The 12,531-nt window shown below is 37.7% G+C and overlaps 1 protein-coding gene across 3 annotated transcripts in view; it reads left to right on the plus strand.

The window, feature by feature from the left end:
- The window catches only part of SMAD2 (SMAD family member 2), a 51,538-nt gene extending 39,222 nt beyond the window's left edge, over positions 1-12,316 (plus strand). For all 3 annotated transcript variants that reach the window (XM_074931503.1, XM_074931504.1, XM_074931505.1), the window contains 6 exons: positions 1,922-1,996; positions 3,302-3,355; positions 4,430-4,642; positions 6,442-6,579; positions 6,738-6,882; positions 10,410-12,316. In XM_074931503.1, coding sequence (XP_074787604.1) covers positions 1,922-1,996; positions 3,302-3,355; positions 4,430-4,642; positions 6,442-6,579; positions 6,738-6,882; positions 10,410-10,533 — 749 coding nt within the window. In that variant the 3' untranslated portion in view covers positions 10,534-12,316. The remainder of the gene's footprint in view (positions 1-1,921; positions 1,997-3,301; positions 3,356-4,429; positions 4,643-6,441; positions 6,580-6,737; positions 6,883-10,409) is intronic.
- Positions 12,317-12,531: the final 215 nt, after the last annotated feature.

The raw sequence follows: 12,531 nt of genomic DNA on the forward strand, positions 1-12,531 counted from the left end.
CCTTGCTACCTCCTCTTTGTCACTGACACCCTTCTGTTGTCTTTATATCATGGCATCTTACTTTATTTGACCTTGCTAACTTAATTTTGAACACTTAATTAGGTTCTGGTAAGTCTTGTGTCCTGACGGCCTGCTTCAGAGAACCGTTTTCTCTAGTGGTAGGCCAGACTAACAACCCTGCTACTTTTGCACCACAACACTGTCTCAGTACTTGGTCTACAGAGAGGTGGGTTTCACCTACAGCTGGGAACGTGGCAATCGTGGAGGTGCAGGGTGGCCTTTGGGGCTTTATATTCCCTTTCAGGTTACGCATGCACTGAGCTGCAGTGTCCAGACTTCTGGCAGCATTCAGCTCTGTGAAGAATTTTTAATGCTGCACTTGAGCGTTTATTTCTAGCCAGGGTGGTGGTGTTCAACCTCTGACCCTAAAACAGTATTAATAGTAGTACTAGGTTGAGGAAATCTTCTCTGTTCAGACAGGCTAGATATGAAAAATAATCTGTGCCAAAGTGCCTAGATTAGCAACTGGAAACAGGAGGCCTGAGTTGGATTGGAAATGGTTACCGACCTTTTACCATGGCTGTGGGCTTAACTATAATGAATGATTTGGAGATGGGTGGAGTCCACTTTATCACAATGAATTCTATAAAAATGTTCGAAACAAGTATGATTTTTGTCATTATGCTTCTTGCTAGTAAAGATTCCCCTTAATCTTTCTTCTAAATTCTCACTTGAATTTTTGTCATACCAGTATTTAGCACAATAGTTTTACAGAATGAACCAAAGCTATAATTCTTTCGGTTCATTTCTATTTAATCAACTGACTTCATCTAGTTTCCTCTTGCTGACTTCCTTCTGATCTTACTATATTGCTGTAAATCTCAGACACGATATTTGATACAATTTTATTCTAATTCTTAAGTAAAAGGCTTTATCTTTAAATTTCTGCTGTTAGGTAATAATGTAATTAAATGTGTTTAATCCCTCAGATGTCTCAAAGACAATTCTAAGGTGATTGTGGAGATAGTTACCTTCAAACACTCTCACTAAAGAAACCTGGGGTTTGCCTTTAATATATAGGAAAAGACATTTGCCCAGTTCAAAGAAAATTATTTCCTGAAAGGCAGTTGGTTAACTCATTATCTGGATTGCAAAGTACATCTTGATTGGAGAAAAGGAACAACCATACTCTCCTGGGTTTTGAAGATATTTCTGTGGAATTAGACACAGTTTCTAGTATCAGAATGCTTCAGACTTGAGTTTACTTCGGTCTGTGAAACTCCATCTTTAAAGAAAGCCAGTTAAAAGAATAGATGATCATTTTAGTGGAGCTTGGGTGTAATAATAATGATAATAAAACTTGTGCAGTGTAACTAGTTAGATAATATAGTTATCATTAATGAGTGAAATCAACTGTTGAGTATTGAAGAAAAATGGATTTGGGGATTGAACTGAAAAATGACCTTTAAATCTAGCAATTTCTATAAGGCGTGGGAGGGTATCTGATCTGATGGTTATACTGCATAAAGACAACTTTTTTTTTTTTGTAGAAGTCACCAGATGGTTTTTTCATTTGTAATTCTACTAAATGTGAAAGCTGTTGATCACAATTGCAAAATTGTTACTCATTGTAGTGAAAGTATCTTGTCTTAAATAGCACAAACAAGGATTAGCTGTTAATTATATAACATATTGGAGCAATTGACTGGCATACAAGAGATGATACATTTTACATAGACAATAAGGCAGGTAATGGGTTGGAAGCCCTACTGGAAGGAAAAAGGGACAGCAAAATTAAATTCTAATTCAGTGTTCAGGTATCATACGGAGCTCATGAAGACTTGAGGACAAAACCCCTAAATGCTAAATCTTACAAATTTCTCTAGTTATTGAATCAATAGGTGGATATTTTTTTTGACAGAAACACCACCTCCAGGATATATCAGTGAAGATGGAGAAACAAGTGACCAGCAGTTGAACCAAAGCATGGATACAGGTAAAAATTCTGTTTTTTCACTACTTTGAAGATTTAGGATTACTGGTTGTGATCCCTCTGCATAGCACATGAATTCAGCCCAAATGGTGATGGCAGTAGCACTCTGTACAACCTGGTGGTTTCTGTTTAAAATATCACTTTCACTCTTTTGTGAAGAAAATAATTTTCCAGTAGGGGAATGCTTTTAAAACATTCTGTGCCATATTAAGTACATTTCATTTGTTTTGTAACAAAAACATACAGGTCTTAGTCTTCATCAGAAAGACTTAAAATAGATTTTAATAGCTGACTGGTTTCAATTTACCCCTAACTTTTTACCTTCTAGAAACAGGTTCATTGAAGCAGAATATCTGTTGGCCTAAACAAGTTACAGAAATGCTGCATTTTGAGAACCTGTCTCTGAACTCTTAACAACCTTATCACTTCTGCCATGTTTCAAATGAATTCTTGTATGGAAGGATCTATTGAAAAAAACAGTAGAAACATTAAGCATTTGTGCCTTTGTATGAAAGGGTTTCTGGATAATCTGGTTGGCCTTAGGCTTGGACAAAGCACAGTTAATGTTCTGGATAAGAACCTCCTGCTATGTGCTGGCAGAATTGTGTCTGTGTTTGGTTAGGTAATGTTAGCAACCTTTTCCCGTTAATTGGAATCAACTGCGCTTGTTTCTGTAAGAACTGCAATATTTTCCCACTATGTGACAATAGGCACCTTAATTAAAAAAGCCTGACATCAGCAGTCCTTGTAGGAATGTTTCTGTGTAAAACCTCTCTGTATTTTGCCTACTAGTGCACAAATAGAGCTGGAGAGTTCATGATTTTCTGAGTGTTTTCCTTCCTCCTTCCAGGAAAGAATATTTTCCTCAAATGAGGAAATCCAGCTTGTTCTTTTCTAGAGATAAATCCTCTCCTTTGAGAATAGAGAGGTAATATCTTTCTTGTCTCGTCCACTTTTTCTTAGCTTTTTTTCACTGAATTTGGGAAGAAGTCGCTACCTTCTCACTGGAGAGGTGCATAAATAGTTACATTCACAGAGTGTGCATGAAGTGAGAGCTTTGCCAAATACAATGCTAAGATGTTAATTGAGTCTTTACAAGGAGGGGTAGGTTCCCAGGAGTCTGGAAAATTAAATGTAATCTTAATTCTGAATAAGCATGTGACATGCTGGAAAACTGGTTGTAGGATTTCTGAGGTTTCTTGTTCCAAAGAATTTTAATGTGAAACTATTATCTAGATAGTGGTCATACCTATCCATCTGAAATAGCAAGAATCATTTGCTCTGAAACAATCTTTATTGCTTCAACAGGATCTCCAGCAGAGCTGTCTCCTAGTACTCTCTCCCCAGTTAATCATAGCTTGGGTAAGCTGAAAATACTTTCAATTGTTTCTCTGTGTGTGATGACTCTTCTTTATAGATATAATTAAAAATGAAAATGTACTTTATAAAAGTAAGAGCTGTATTAGGAGAAGACTGTTGGGTTGGCTTCCTGACGATAAACATAATAGGGCTGGGTTTATAACTTGTTAACAAGTACTCTAATTCTGTAACTGTTGAGCTTCTAGCAAAGAGAAAAAATAATATGGTTGTGTGTGCAGGAATAGCATTTATAAAATAAATAGTTTAAAGGACAGAACACCTATCCATAGTGCTGCCCAGACTTGCTGTCTCCCTTGTGTTCTGTTGCTCTTCTCATGTACTGTTTCATGACTGTGTGACCACAGCACAGTCGTTGCTCCCACATATAGTTGCCCACCTGCTTTGATCAGGTGCCACCGCTGTGTGTCTGTATAAATGCCTCAGGAAGATCAGATTCCCTTGGGTTTGTTTAAGGAACGGTGACAGGATGTGACAGGAAAATGCTGTTCAGAACGCTGAGTAAGTAATTAGGGTAGGTAAAGCGGGGAAGCAGCACAGGAAAGGCTGAAGATGCACAGGGAGGATACTGAGCCCTGGTAGGGGAGAGTAAAAGGAGCTTAGAGCTGTAAAGAGACAGTATAAGATCTAGTGTAATACGAGGGAACATCATTTTCATATTAATAGTTTTTTCCTTTGTGTGGTTCAGTGTTTGATAGTTTAATCTTTTCTTTAATGGTGCCAAAACGTTTGCAAATTACAGAAAGGCAACAGAAATGTCTCAGTGTCTGGCACTCACAGCAACACTAGCTTAATCATTTTGCTGAGCAAAATGCAAGTACTGAACTACGACAGTTGTGGTCAAATTAGATCACTTCTTCCCCTCCTCCTTCCCTTGTGTGGAATATTGAATTCCATTCTGTTTACCGGGGTGGGTGAAAATGACGGCAAGGAAAACACAATTTGAGTAGTTTGAGGAGACTACCACTGTCATTTCCAGAAGGGATGAATAACAGGGCAGATAAATTTCTTTTCGGTCTCAAATTCTGTGTTAAGCTTATCTTTTAAAATTTTTTTTAGACTTGCAACCAGTTACTTACTCGGAGCCTGCATTTTGGTGTTCAATAGCATATTATGAATTGAATCAAAGAGTGGGAGAAACCTTCCATGCATCACAGCCTTCCCTGACCGTAGATGGCTTTACAGATCCATCAAATTCAGAACGATTTTGTCTAGGTCTGCTTTCCAATGTAAACAGAAATGCTACAGTGGAAATGACGAGGCGGCACATAGGTAAAAATCTTTGATCTTTTGACTATTTAATTTCATTTTAGCCATTAAATTATCTGGAATGACACAGGTAGGATGGGCAGATCTGTGCGTTGGGTTCCTTTCACCCTTGTGCAGCCAGCCATTGAACTTCTCTTGAGGCTTGCCAGGGAGAGCTTGGTCTCCTGCCAAGTACAGAAGTGGAAAGGCACAGAGGTCACCACTTCTGAAATCAGGGAGAAATGGTAGCAGCTTCTGCTTCCACAGCCAGTTGCAGTTGGGAAGAGAGGTAGCAATGGCTGGAGCTGAAAGGAGCTGCCTTTGCTCAGTCAGTAGCCACTAAGTCGGTGGCAGCAGCAGTCACACAGCTGCCGGCTGAGCATGGCACAGGAGGAAGCCACTCTGCTCTGTGGGACTTTTGTTGATCATGTTGCTGTTCTCTGCCTTCTGGAAAAAGATGATGCACCAAAGCATCCCGAGGGGCAGGTTTTTGGGTTTCGAGCTCCTTGTTGGACAACTCTGCCCTGGGTAGCATTTATATTCAGAGTTGCTTATAATTTAAATTTAAGCTTTAATTACAAAATATGAACATGTTGCTTAGTTTATTCTAATTTATAAAATATGGAATGGACATTGGTAGTACTTCTTGAATTCTGTTTCTGAAATGGGAAAAGCTGCCATTGATAGCACACTGCTTTGACATGACTAGGATTTTCTTTGTAATGGTTAGTAAAAAATACTGTTTTCTACAGTGCAGCATCTTGCCTTTAAGCTTTTCGTTAAACTACTTCCTTTTTTATTTTCCTTTTATTTTTTCCTGGATTTTTTTATTTAGCAACGTTTACAAGATTTTTCTTTAGTTTTACGTTTAGTAAAAAAGTTCAGCCTCTTTAGTAGAACCTGCTGACTCCCTGTATGCCAAATCCAAATGCATGTCTAATAAAATTTTAGATGTTCAGAAACCCAGGCTGTACCTGTGCTGACTGATCAAAATGGTCAATGATGAAGAAAAGGAAAAATGTGAGGAGCTCTCACATTTTTTTATAGGGCAGCTCGCATTTTGTTGGAAAAATAGTTTTTAAAAAAAAAGGGGGAAGAGAAACTATGAAACGATGTGTTAATTATAAATAGTTTTCTTTGTGAGATCAATTGTACATTAGTTATCTTCTGCTAGAAATAACCCATACAGATTTTTTTCCACTTGGAGAACAAGAATCAACAATTTGAAAGTGAACAATAGGATTTCTTATGGGTATTTTTTTGTAATAGGGCTAAATGAAGTCCTGTTGTTTTTGTCATAGTACGGGGAAGGGGTATGCAGTGGGTTGTGAAATAGTGTGGGTGCATGTAAGCAGAGGGTGTCAAAGGGGAATACATGTGTTTTCCTTTTTTGCCATAGTGGCCTGTGCTACTTCACATACAACATTTTAATATTAGCACAAGTTTTAATTCTATTGAATCTAATAGTTTTATTTCAATTTTGGTATTTAAGTGAAAAAGTTACTTGGCAATGAGCACTGCTTCCTAACTTGGATTTGGTTACAAGCCATTACATGGCTAGAAAATTCTATCTCGCTCTTGCCCAAAGATTATTCTGCCTCTTCTTTAAATATTGTATGTTTGGGGATGAAAAATGCAAGTTAACTGTGTTTTGCTCCTGCTACAGCTGTCAGCCCAGCAGTGTGGTCCTGTAGATAATTCAAGATGCAAACCTGTTCCTGTTGTAAAGAAAAGCCTTGGTCTTGTCTGAAAAAAAATACTCCCTTGATTGTTAATCTGCTCAGGTCATACCATAACTAGAGTTCCTTTGGATTTTGCTACAGGAAGGGGAGTACGTCTCTATTACATTGGTGGAGAAGTTTTTGCTGAGTGCCTAAGTGATAGTGCGATTTTTGTTCAGAGCCCCAACTGTAATCAAAGATATGGCTGGCATCCTGCAACCGTGTGCAAAATTCCACCAGGTTAGTAGCCTACCAAAGGTCTCAGGTAAAATTATCCAGTGAATGTATTCACTGGATGACATTTGTTTTCCTGTTGATAGTTTCTTTGTAGTTTTGGGCTTCTGTGTAGCAAACACAAGTATTCAGTGATGGTACCCTTTTGACTCATTTATTTATAGGATGCAATCTGAAAATCTTTAATAACCAAGAATTTGCTGCTCTTCTGGCTCAATCTGTGAATCAGGGTTTTGAAGCCGTTTATCAACTTACTAGAATGTGTACCATAAGAATGAGTTTTGTTAAAGGATGGGGAGCTGAATACAGGTAAGAAAAAGCCCCTTTGCTTTTAAAGTTAATCATTTTTCTTCTTTCACTACTACGCTATTTTTGCCTGGCTTGAAAGCCATACATACAGGCTTCTTACTGCTATTGTAGATATGCTATCTGCAAGTTGAACCCATATTTTCCTTTCTCCCCCTCAGTTATGGAGCACCTAAGTCATAAAGACCATTAAGCTGATTTTAGTATTGCATTGAAGTCAGCTCTTGAGCAAGGGATGTTGTCAAAGTTCCGTTTCCTCACTCAGTCCTGCTTCCTTGCTTACTGTGGTGAAACCACTGACAATATCTGCAAGTTTCACAGTTTGTGCTGTGGGGGGATTATTTGTTAGATGTACAGTCAGTCTGGTCTCTGCCCTGTTCTATAGGGTGTATAATGAGTTAGTTAGGTTGTGGTGCAGGATGCAGTTCATAGTACCCGACAGAAAGAATTGGAATCACTTGGAGTGTGTTCCGCAGAAGAAAACAGCTGGAGAACATCTAAGAGATGGCAAATATTTTGGAAGTTGTAGTGGAAAAAACTTTGCATGAGTAAGATGGCTGTGTTTATGTAGTAAAACTGCTAAAAACAGTTTTTTGAGTGGAAAAAACAGTCTTTTATTTGCTATTGAATAGATTCCAATTGTATTCTCTATTAGCACAGACTAAGAGCTATAATTGAGGACAGTGCCTGCTTTTAATGTAGTGTGGGAATTTGGGAAGAAAAGGAATTGACTTCTAACTGAGCAGTATTAAAGATTTCATTATTTTGGAGAGCTAGAGATGTGGTTTTAAACAAATCCCTTAAACCTCTCTAGAAATTGTCCAAGGAAAGAAAGAAGTCTGACATATCAATACAGTATTGCAGCACAGTTTTTTTAAATCCATATAATTTCTGAAGTTGAATAATGGCATGTAGATTCCACTGTGAATCCGGGGGGTTTGATTCCTTTATCTGCTCTTGAAATATATACATGTAAATAGCAGTGTCAGTACGTGGGGGAGGCTTCTCTGCTAAATGAAGCCAATTTTGTAAAAGCCTAATTAGATGAAATGAGAAATTTGAGTAGTGGAATAAATTGGTACCTCTTTGTTAGCAAGAGGTACACAAGAAGGAATCTGGCTCAGGTTTAAAGAATTGTTGGATTTGGCTCAAAAGGAGTATGTATACACTTACGCGTAATTAAATACAACATTCAAATAGGAATAGAAGAAAGGCTTAATCAGTCAGATTATATGGAGTCATCTTGAAGTGAGTGAGTGTAAGTACTGAGTTAAAACAGTGGGGAGGATTTTGGTAAAGTTATTTCTAAGGAGAGAGAATGTTGGTTGTTAGTAGTCTATAAACAGTTCAGAGATCATAGGGTTGAAAAAGCTCAAGTGGAAACACTGCCAGAACAGCACAGAAACTGATTGCTGACATAATGCTGAACTAGTTTCTTTGCATTTCTGTTTAAGATGGTGCTAATAACTTACTGCAAAAAACTTTTAAGTTATGCTGCAGTCACAGTTAAAGCAAGAAGAGGTTACTCCTGCAAACACAACCTTGAATTTCAATGAGTGAAGTCTGAATTGTCAAAGTAGACCAGGAAGCACTGTAAATCCATCATTCTTGTTAAAAATTCCATGCTTTGTTCTTATGTCAAAAACGTTTCTCATAGAATGGGCTTTGGCAAAGCCAAAGCATTACTTACATTTTAGGCATGTGGCATATATGAATAAATGTGCAGGTATGGCAAGGTGGTAGATTTTATAACTTTAGTAGACAAAATAGCTTATAGCTTTTTGCTTGATACATGTTGAATTGAAGATGATGGCTCAGCTCAGCAAACTAATGTTCATGTTAGCACAGGAACTATCCAGGCCTAGGATCATCTTCTGAAGAAAGTGAAGTAGAGAGAAGTACAGAAGAGACTTAGTGATACATGAACGGGAAATCTATGGCTAAATGAGGCTGAGTTTTAGCTTCAAGATGGCTGCTAAGTGCCTATCACTATTCTATCAACTTTTGCCAGTGTAGTGCAAAGCCAGGGTAGTTGAACAGAACCAGTTGTAACATTTTGAGGAAGTATGTTGTGGAACACATTGTAGGGGACTTGACAGCAGTGGAATAATGAACTTCCTTCTTTCGGAGAGGATTCAAGACTAAATGGAATTGTATTTCCTGTGGTTTAGACTGTTCTTCTATTGGATCACTTTGTTTTGGCATAGGCATTCGGGGCTAAGATAACAATGCTTTTTAGAGTGCTGAGAGAGCACAGACGCCAGCCACTTTCTTCTCCTAGAAAATGTGAAACCACAGACAACTTCTGAAATCCATCCTCTCACTGGCTTAATCTTTCTGCCTTTTCAGTTCCTCAGTTTATATAAACAGATTTCCTTAAAGCAAAGGATTGCAGTGCCGACAGTAAAAATAAAGGGGCTGGGTTTGTGCCTGAGTAATCTGCTGCCTTTGAATCTTAATGCCTCCTTACTTTGACTTTGGGATAGCTAGAATTACTAGGAAAAACTGGCTTAGCAACAGTAGTCTTGCCAGTCTAGTTTGGGAAGACTCCCGTGCCTGGAGTAGGTACAGTGAAATAGCAGGATTTTCTCAGGCAAAGTATGTCCAATACTGATTTCTTTACTCTGGAGATGAGAAGGAAGATTTTTGAGTAACACATCTCTGAACAAGGTTATATGGGAGAGAAGGATGTTTCTGTAGTTGTCAATCCTTCAGCTTTACTGAGGTTTTCTATATGGTGTTTAGTTAAGGGCTTCTGTTGTGAAAAATTATAGGCAAGTTTATGTAGAAAGCAAGGGAAACACACTTTTTGCTTGAGTTGTTTGTGTGAGAATGTTACAGTACAAAACATGTAGAAGTGTAAGATTACAGGAAATCAGAGATCAAGTTTGGTCTTCCTTTGAGATAGCATCAGTTGGCACAGTATAACCACACGCTGTGTTTTGACATAGTGTTTCTGACAACATCTAACAGTTTCCTTATACATTTATCTTGTCAATTGCTCCAAAAACCCAGACCTTAGGATTACAATAATAATACTGTGCTGTTTGGCCATGCCGACAGTGCAGAGCCAAGTGCTTCTACTCTGTATTTCTCAGTAGTTGTCTACAAAATTCAAACCCAGATACTCATGCAGACCCTTTGAAGGTTAAGATACAGCTGCCACACAGCAAGCACCATGTTGGTTGGACAATCTTCAGTTTTGAATTTCATTTTAGAAGTAAGGTTTTTGGTGTGGCACTTGAAGCAAATGCTGCAGTTCTTATCTTATTCTCCAGAGCAGAATATTCTCAATGTATTACGATACGCATGTAATTATTGATCTGTCTTACAGATGTGGGATGTTTTGAGTGTTTCGTTTGTTTGGGTTTTTTTCTTCAAAGAGTGTCTGAAAAAAGCTTAGTGACCGTTATCGTAATGGTTGCAGGTTTTTATCTTTATATGGATGGAAACATATTTGATCATATGATGGAGAACTTTATGGCAGCCAAAGCTCATTTCTAACTTTCCTATTATTCTTTATTTTCTAGGCGGCAGACAGTAACAAGCACTCCTTGCTGGATTGAACTTCATCTGAATGGACCTCTACAGTGGTTGGACAAAGTATTGACTCAGATGGGCTCCCCTTCAGTACGCTGCTCCAGCATGTCATAAAACTCCTTCCTCCATTACCAGTGGGCTAAATATCGAGTCCAATCAACAGACTAAGATAACAGCTCGTCTGTCGTAGTATTTGTGTGTGGTCCCCATGAACTGTTTACTATCCAAAAAGGTTTTTAAAAAAAAAAAAAAGAAAAACAGCACTTGAGGTCTCATCAATTAAAGCACCTTGTGGATTCTGTTTCCTATACTCTGATTCTAGATGAAAATTTAGTGTATAGAAATGCCTTCTTCAGAAAGAAGAAGGGACAGTTCTAAAGACTCTTAATGGTGTTTTTATTGGGTATATAATTGAGTGTCCTAATGGTTTATCAATAACATGAGTAGCTAAGTATATGTACAGGTAATGTATAATGATCTCAGATATCACAGTATTGTGCTGTTCTACATTTTAGTTCCCATAAATAGTCATTTGTTTTCTGATTGGGGCAAATCTCTCATAAAATTCCAAGACTCCTTTATTCTTTTATATTTTTTTATATAAGCAGGTTTTCGAGTTGTCCTAAACATAAAAAGCAGACTTTCCTTGTAGAAAAGCTTAACTTTTTGCTGCCTTCTTAAAGAAAAAGAAAATCCCTCCATTGGAAGGGAAAGAAATGTCCTAAGATTCGTCTGTGAAATCTTAAGACACTTTATATGCTTAATGGGGCCTAAAATGAATTCATATTATAAATTCCAGGTATTCATCACACTAGGAGTCTACTTTTCCCTACCCATCTGAGTTGATACATCTGTTGCCAGCAATATTGCTGGCACGGATATAATTTGGGACGTTTTTGTACCTTGAATCATTGAACACAGTAGTTTTTCTCATAGAATGAGAATTTACTGTAACATTGGATACTGCATTAAGTATGCAAGGTTATTGGCTTACCTCTTACATCTGTATTTTTTCATTAAACAGATGTCACTAAAAATCATGGGTTTTAGCTTCTGGAGCCAAATACCTTGAAAAATCCATTCCCAGGGTAAACTAGACTCTTTCGTATAGGTTTTAAATAGATGCAGCTTCTTAACATATTTCAGTAATAATTTAAATTTCTGATCTGAGTGGCTTTGTATAGCTTACTTACATACCAGATCATACGCATTCATTATGTCATAATGGGCCTTGTTATTAAAAGTAGTTGCTTCTGCAAAACCTCTAGGATAGTGGTTGCTGAGGTATGACCAGCGAAGGAGGACTTCTAGGTTCTTCGTGACAGTGCATGTTATTGTGAACCCTTGGACACTACAGCTGCACCATATTAAAAATATTCTGAAATATATTCTACAAATAAGTCTGGGTTGGGGAAGGGTTGGGAAACTGTATAGAAGGGTTATTCTGACTTGAAAAATATACATCTTACTAACAATCTTGTGATCTAGCTGTCTGTCATTCTTTTGTTATTGTGGCAGTAGCAGGATTGCCTTTGTCTGTTTTTTCCCATTGTTTCATCCATTACACTAGTACTGTACTTTGTAAGTACAGCTAGTGATAACTTAGCTTTGAGAATAAAATGTGGCCAGTGTTACAGCTTTTAATCAGTTGAATGAATTGATGATAGTGATGGATATTTTTATGCCGTAATGACTAGGGCATAGAAGCAATACCAAAAATCAAGCCTTTGAAAAGTGAGCCGGACACCTTTAAAAAAATTGGCAAAGCAGTTACCAGTTTGTGCTAGTTTTACCAGTAGACTAATGTATTGGTAGAACTTGTGAACCTAAGAAATAAGCTTCATGCGTGTTGCATTTGCCTAATATGTGAATACACTAATAAAAGTTTTAATTCTCATGATGGTTGTTCTTTTCTATTAATTGCTGTATGTATTTTCTGTTGAAGGTTAGGAATCATTCTAATCCACCCAAATGAATGGCACAAGTGTCCTGCGTGTTGTGGCTGGAAAGGTATAGTTAGATGTTAAAACTGCTTCTTACACAGCTACAGTGGAGGTTCTGGATCCGTGTGCGTTCAATGATACAGAGTTTATTAAGGCAGGTGGTGTTTTT

This window comes from Athene noctua, chromosome Z, assembly GCF_965140245.1.
Source record: "Athene noctua chromosome Z, bAthNoc1.hap1.1, whole genome shotgun sequence".
Taxonomy (NCBI): Eukaryota; Metazoa; Chordata; class Aves; order Strigiformes; family Strigidae; genus Athene; species Athene noctua.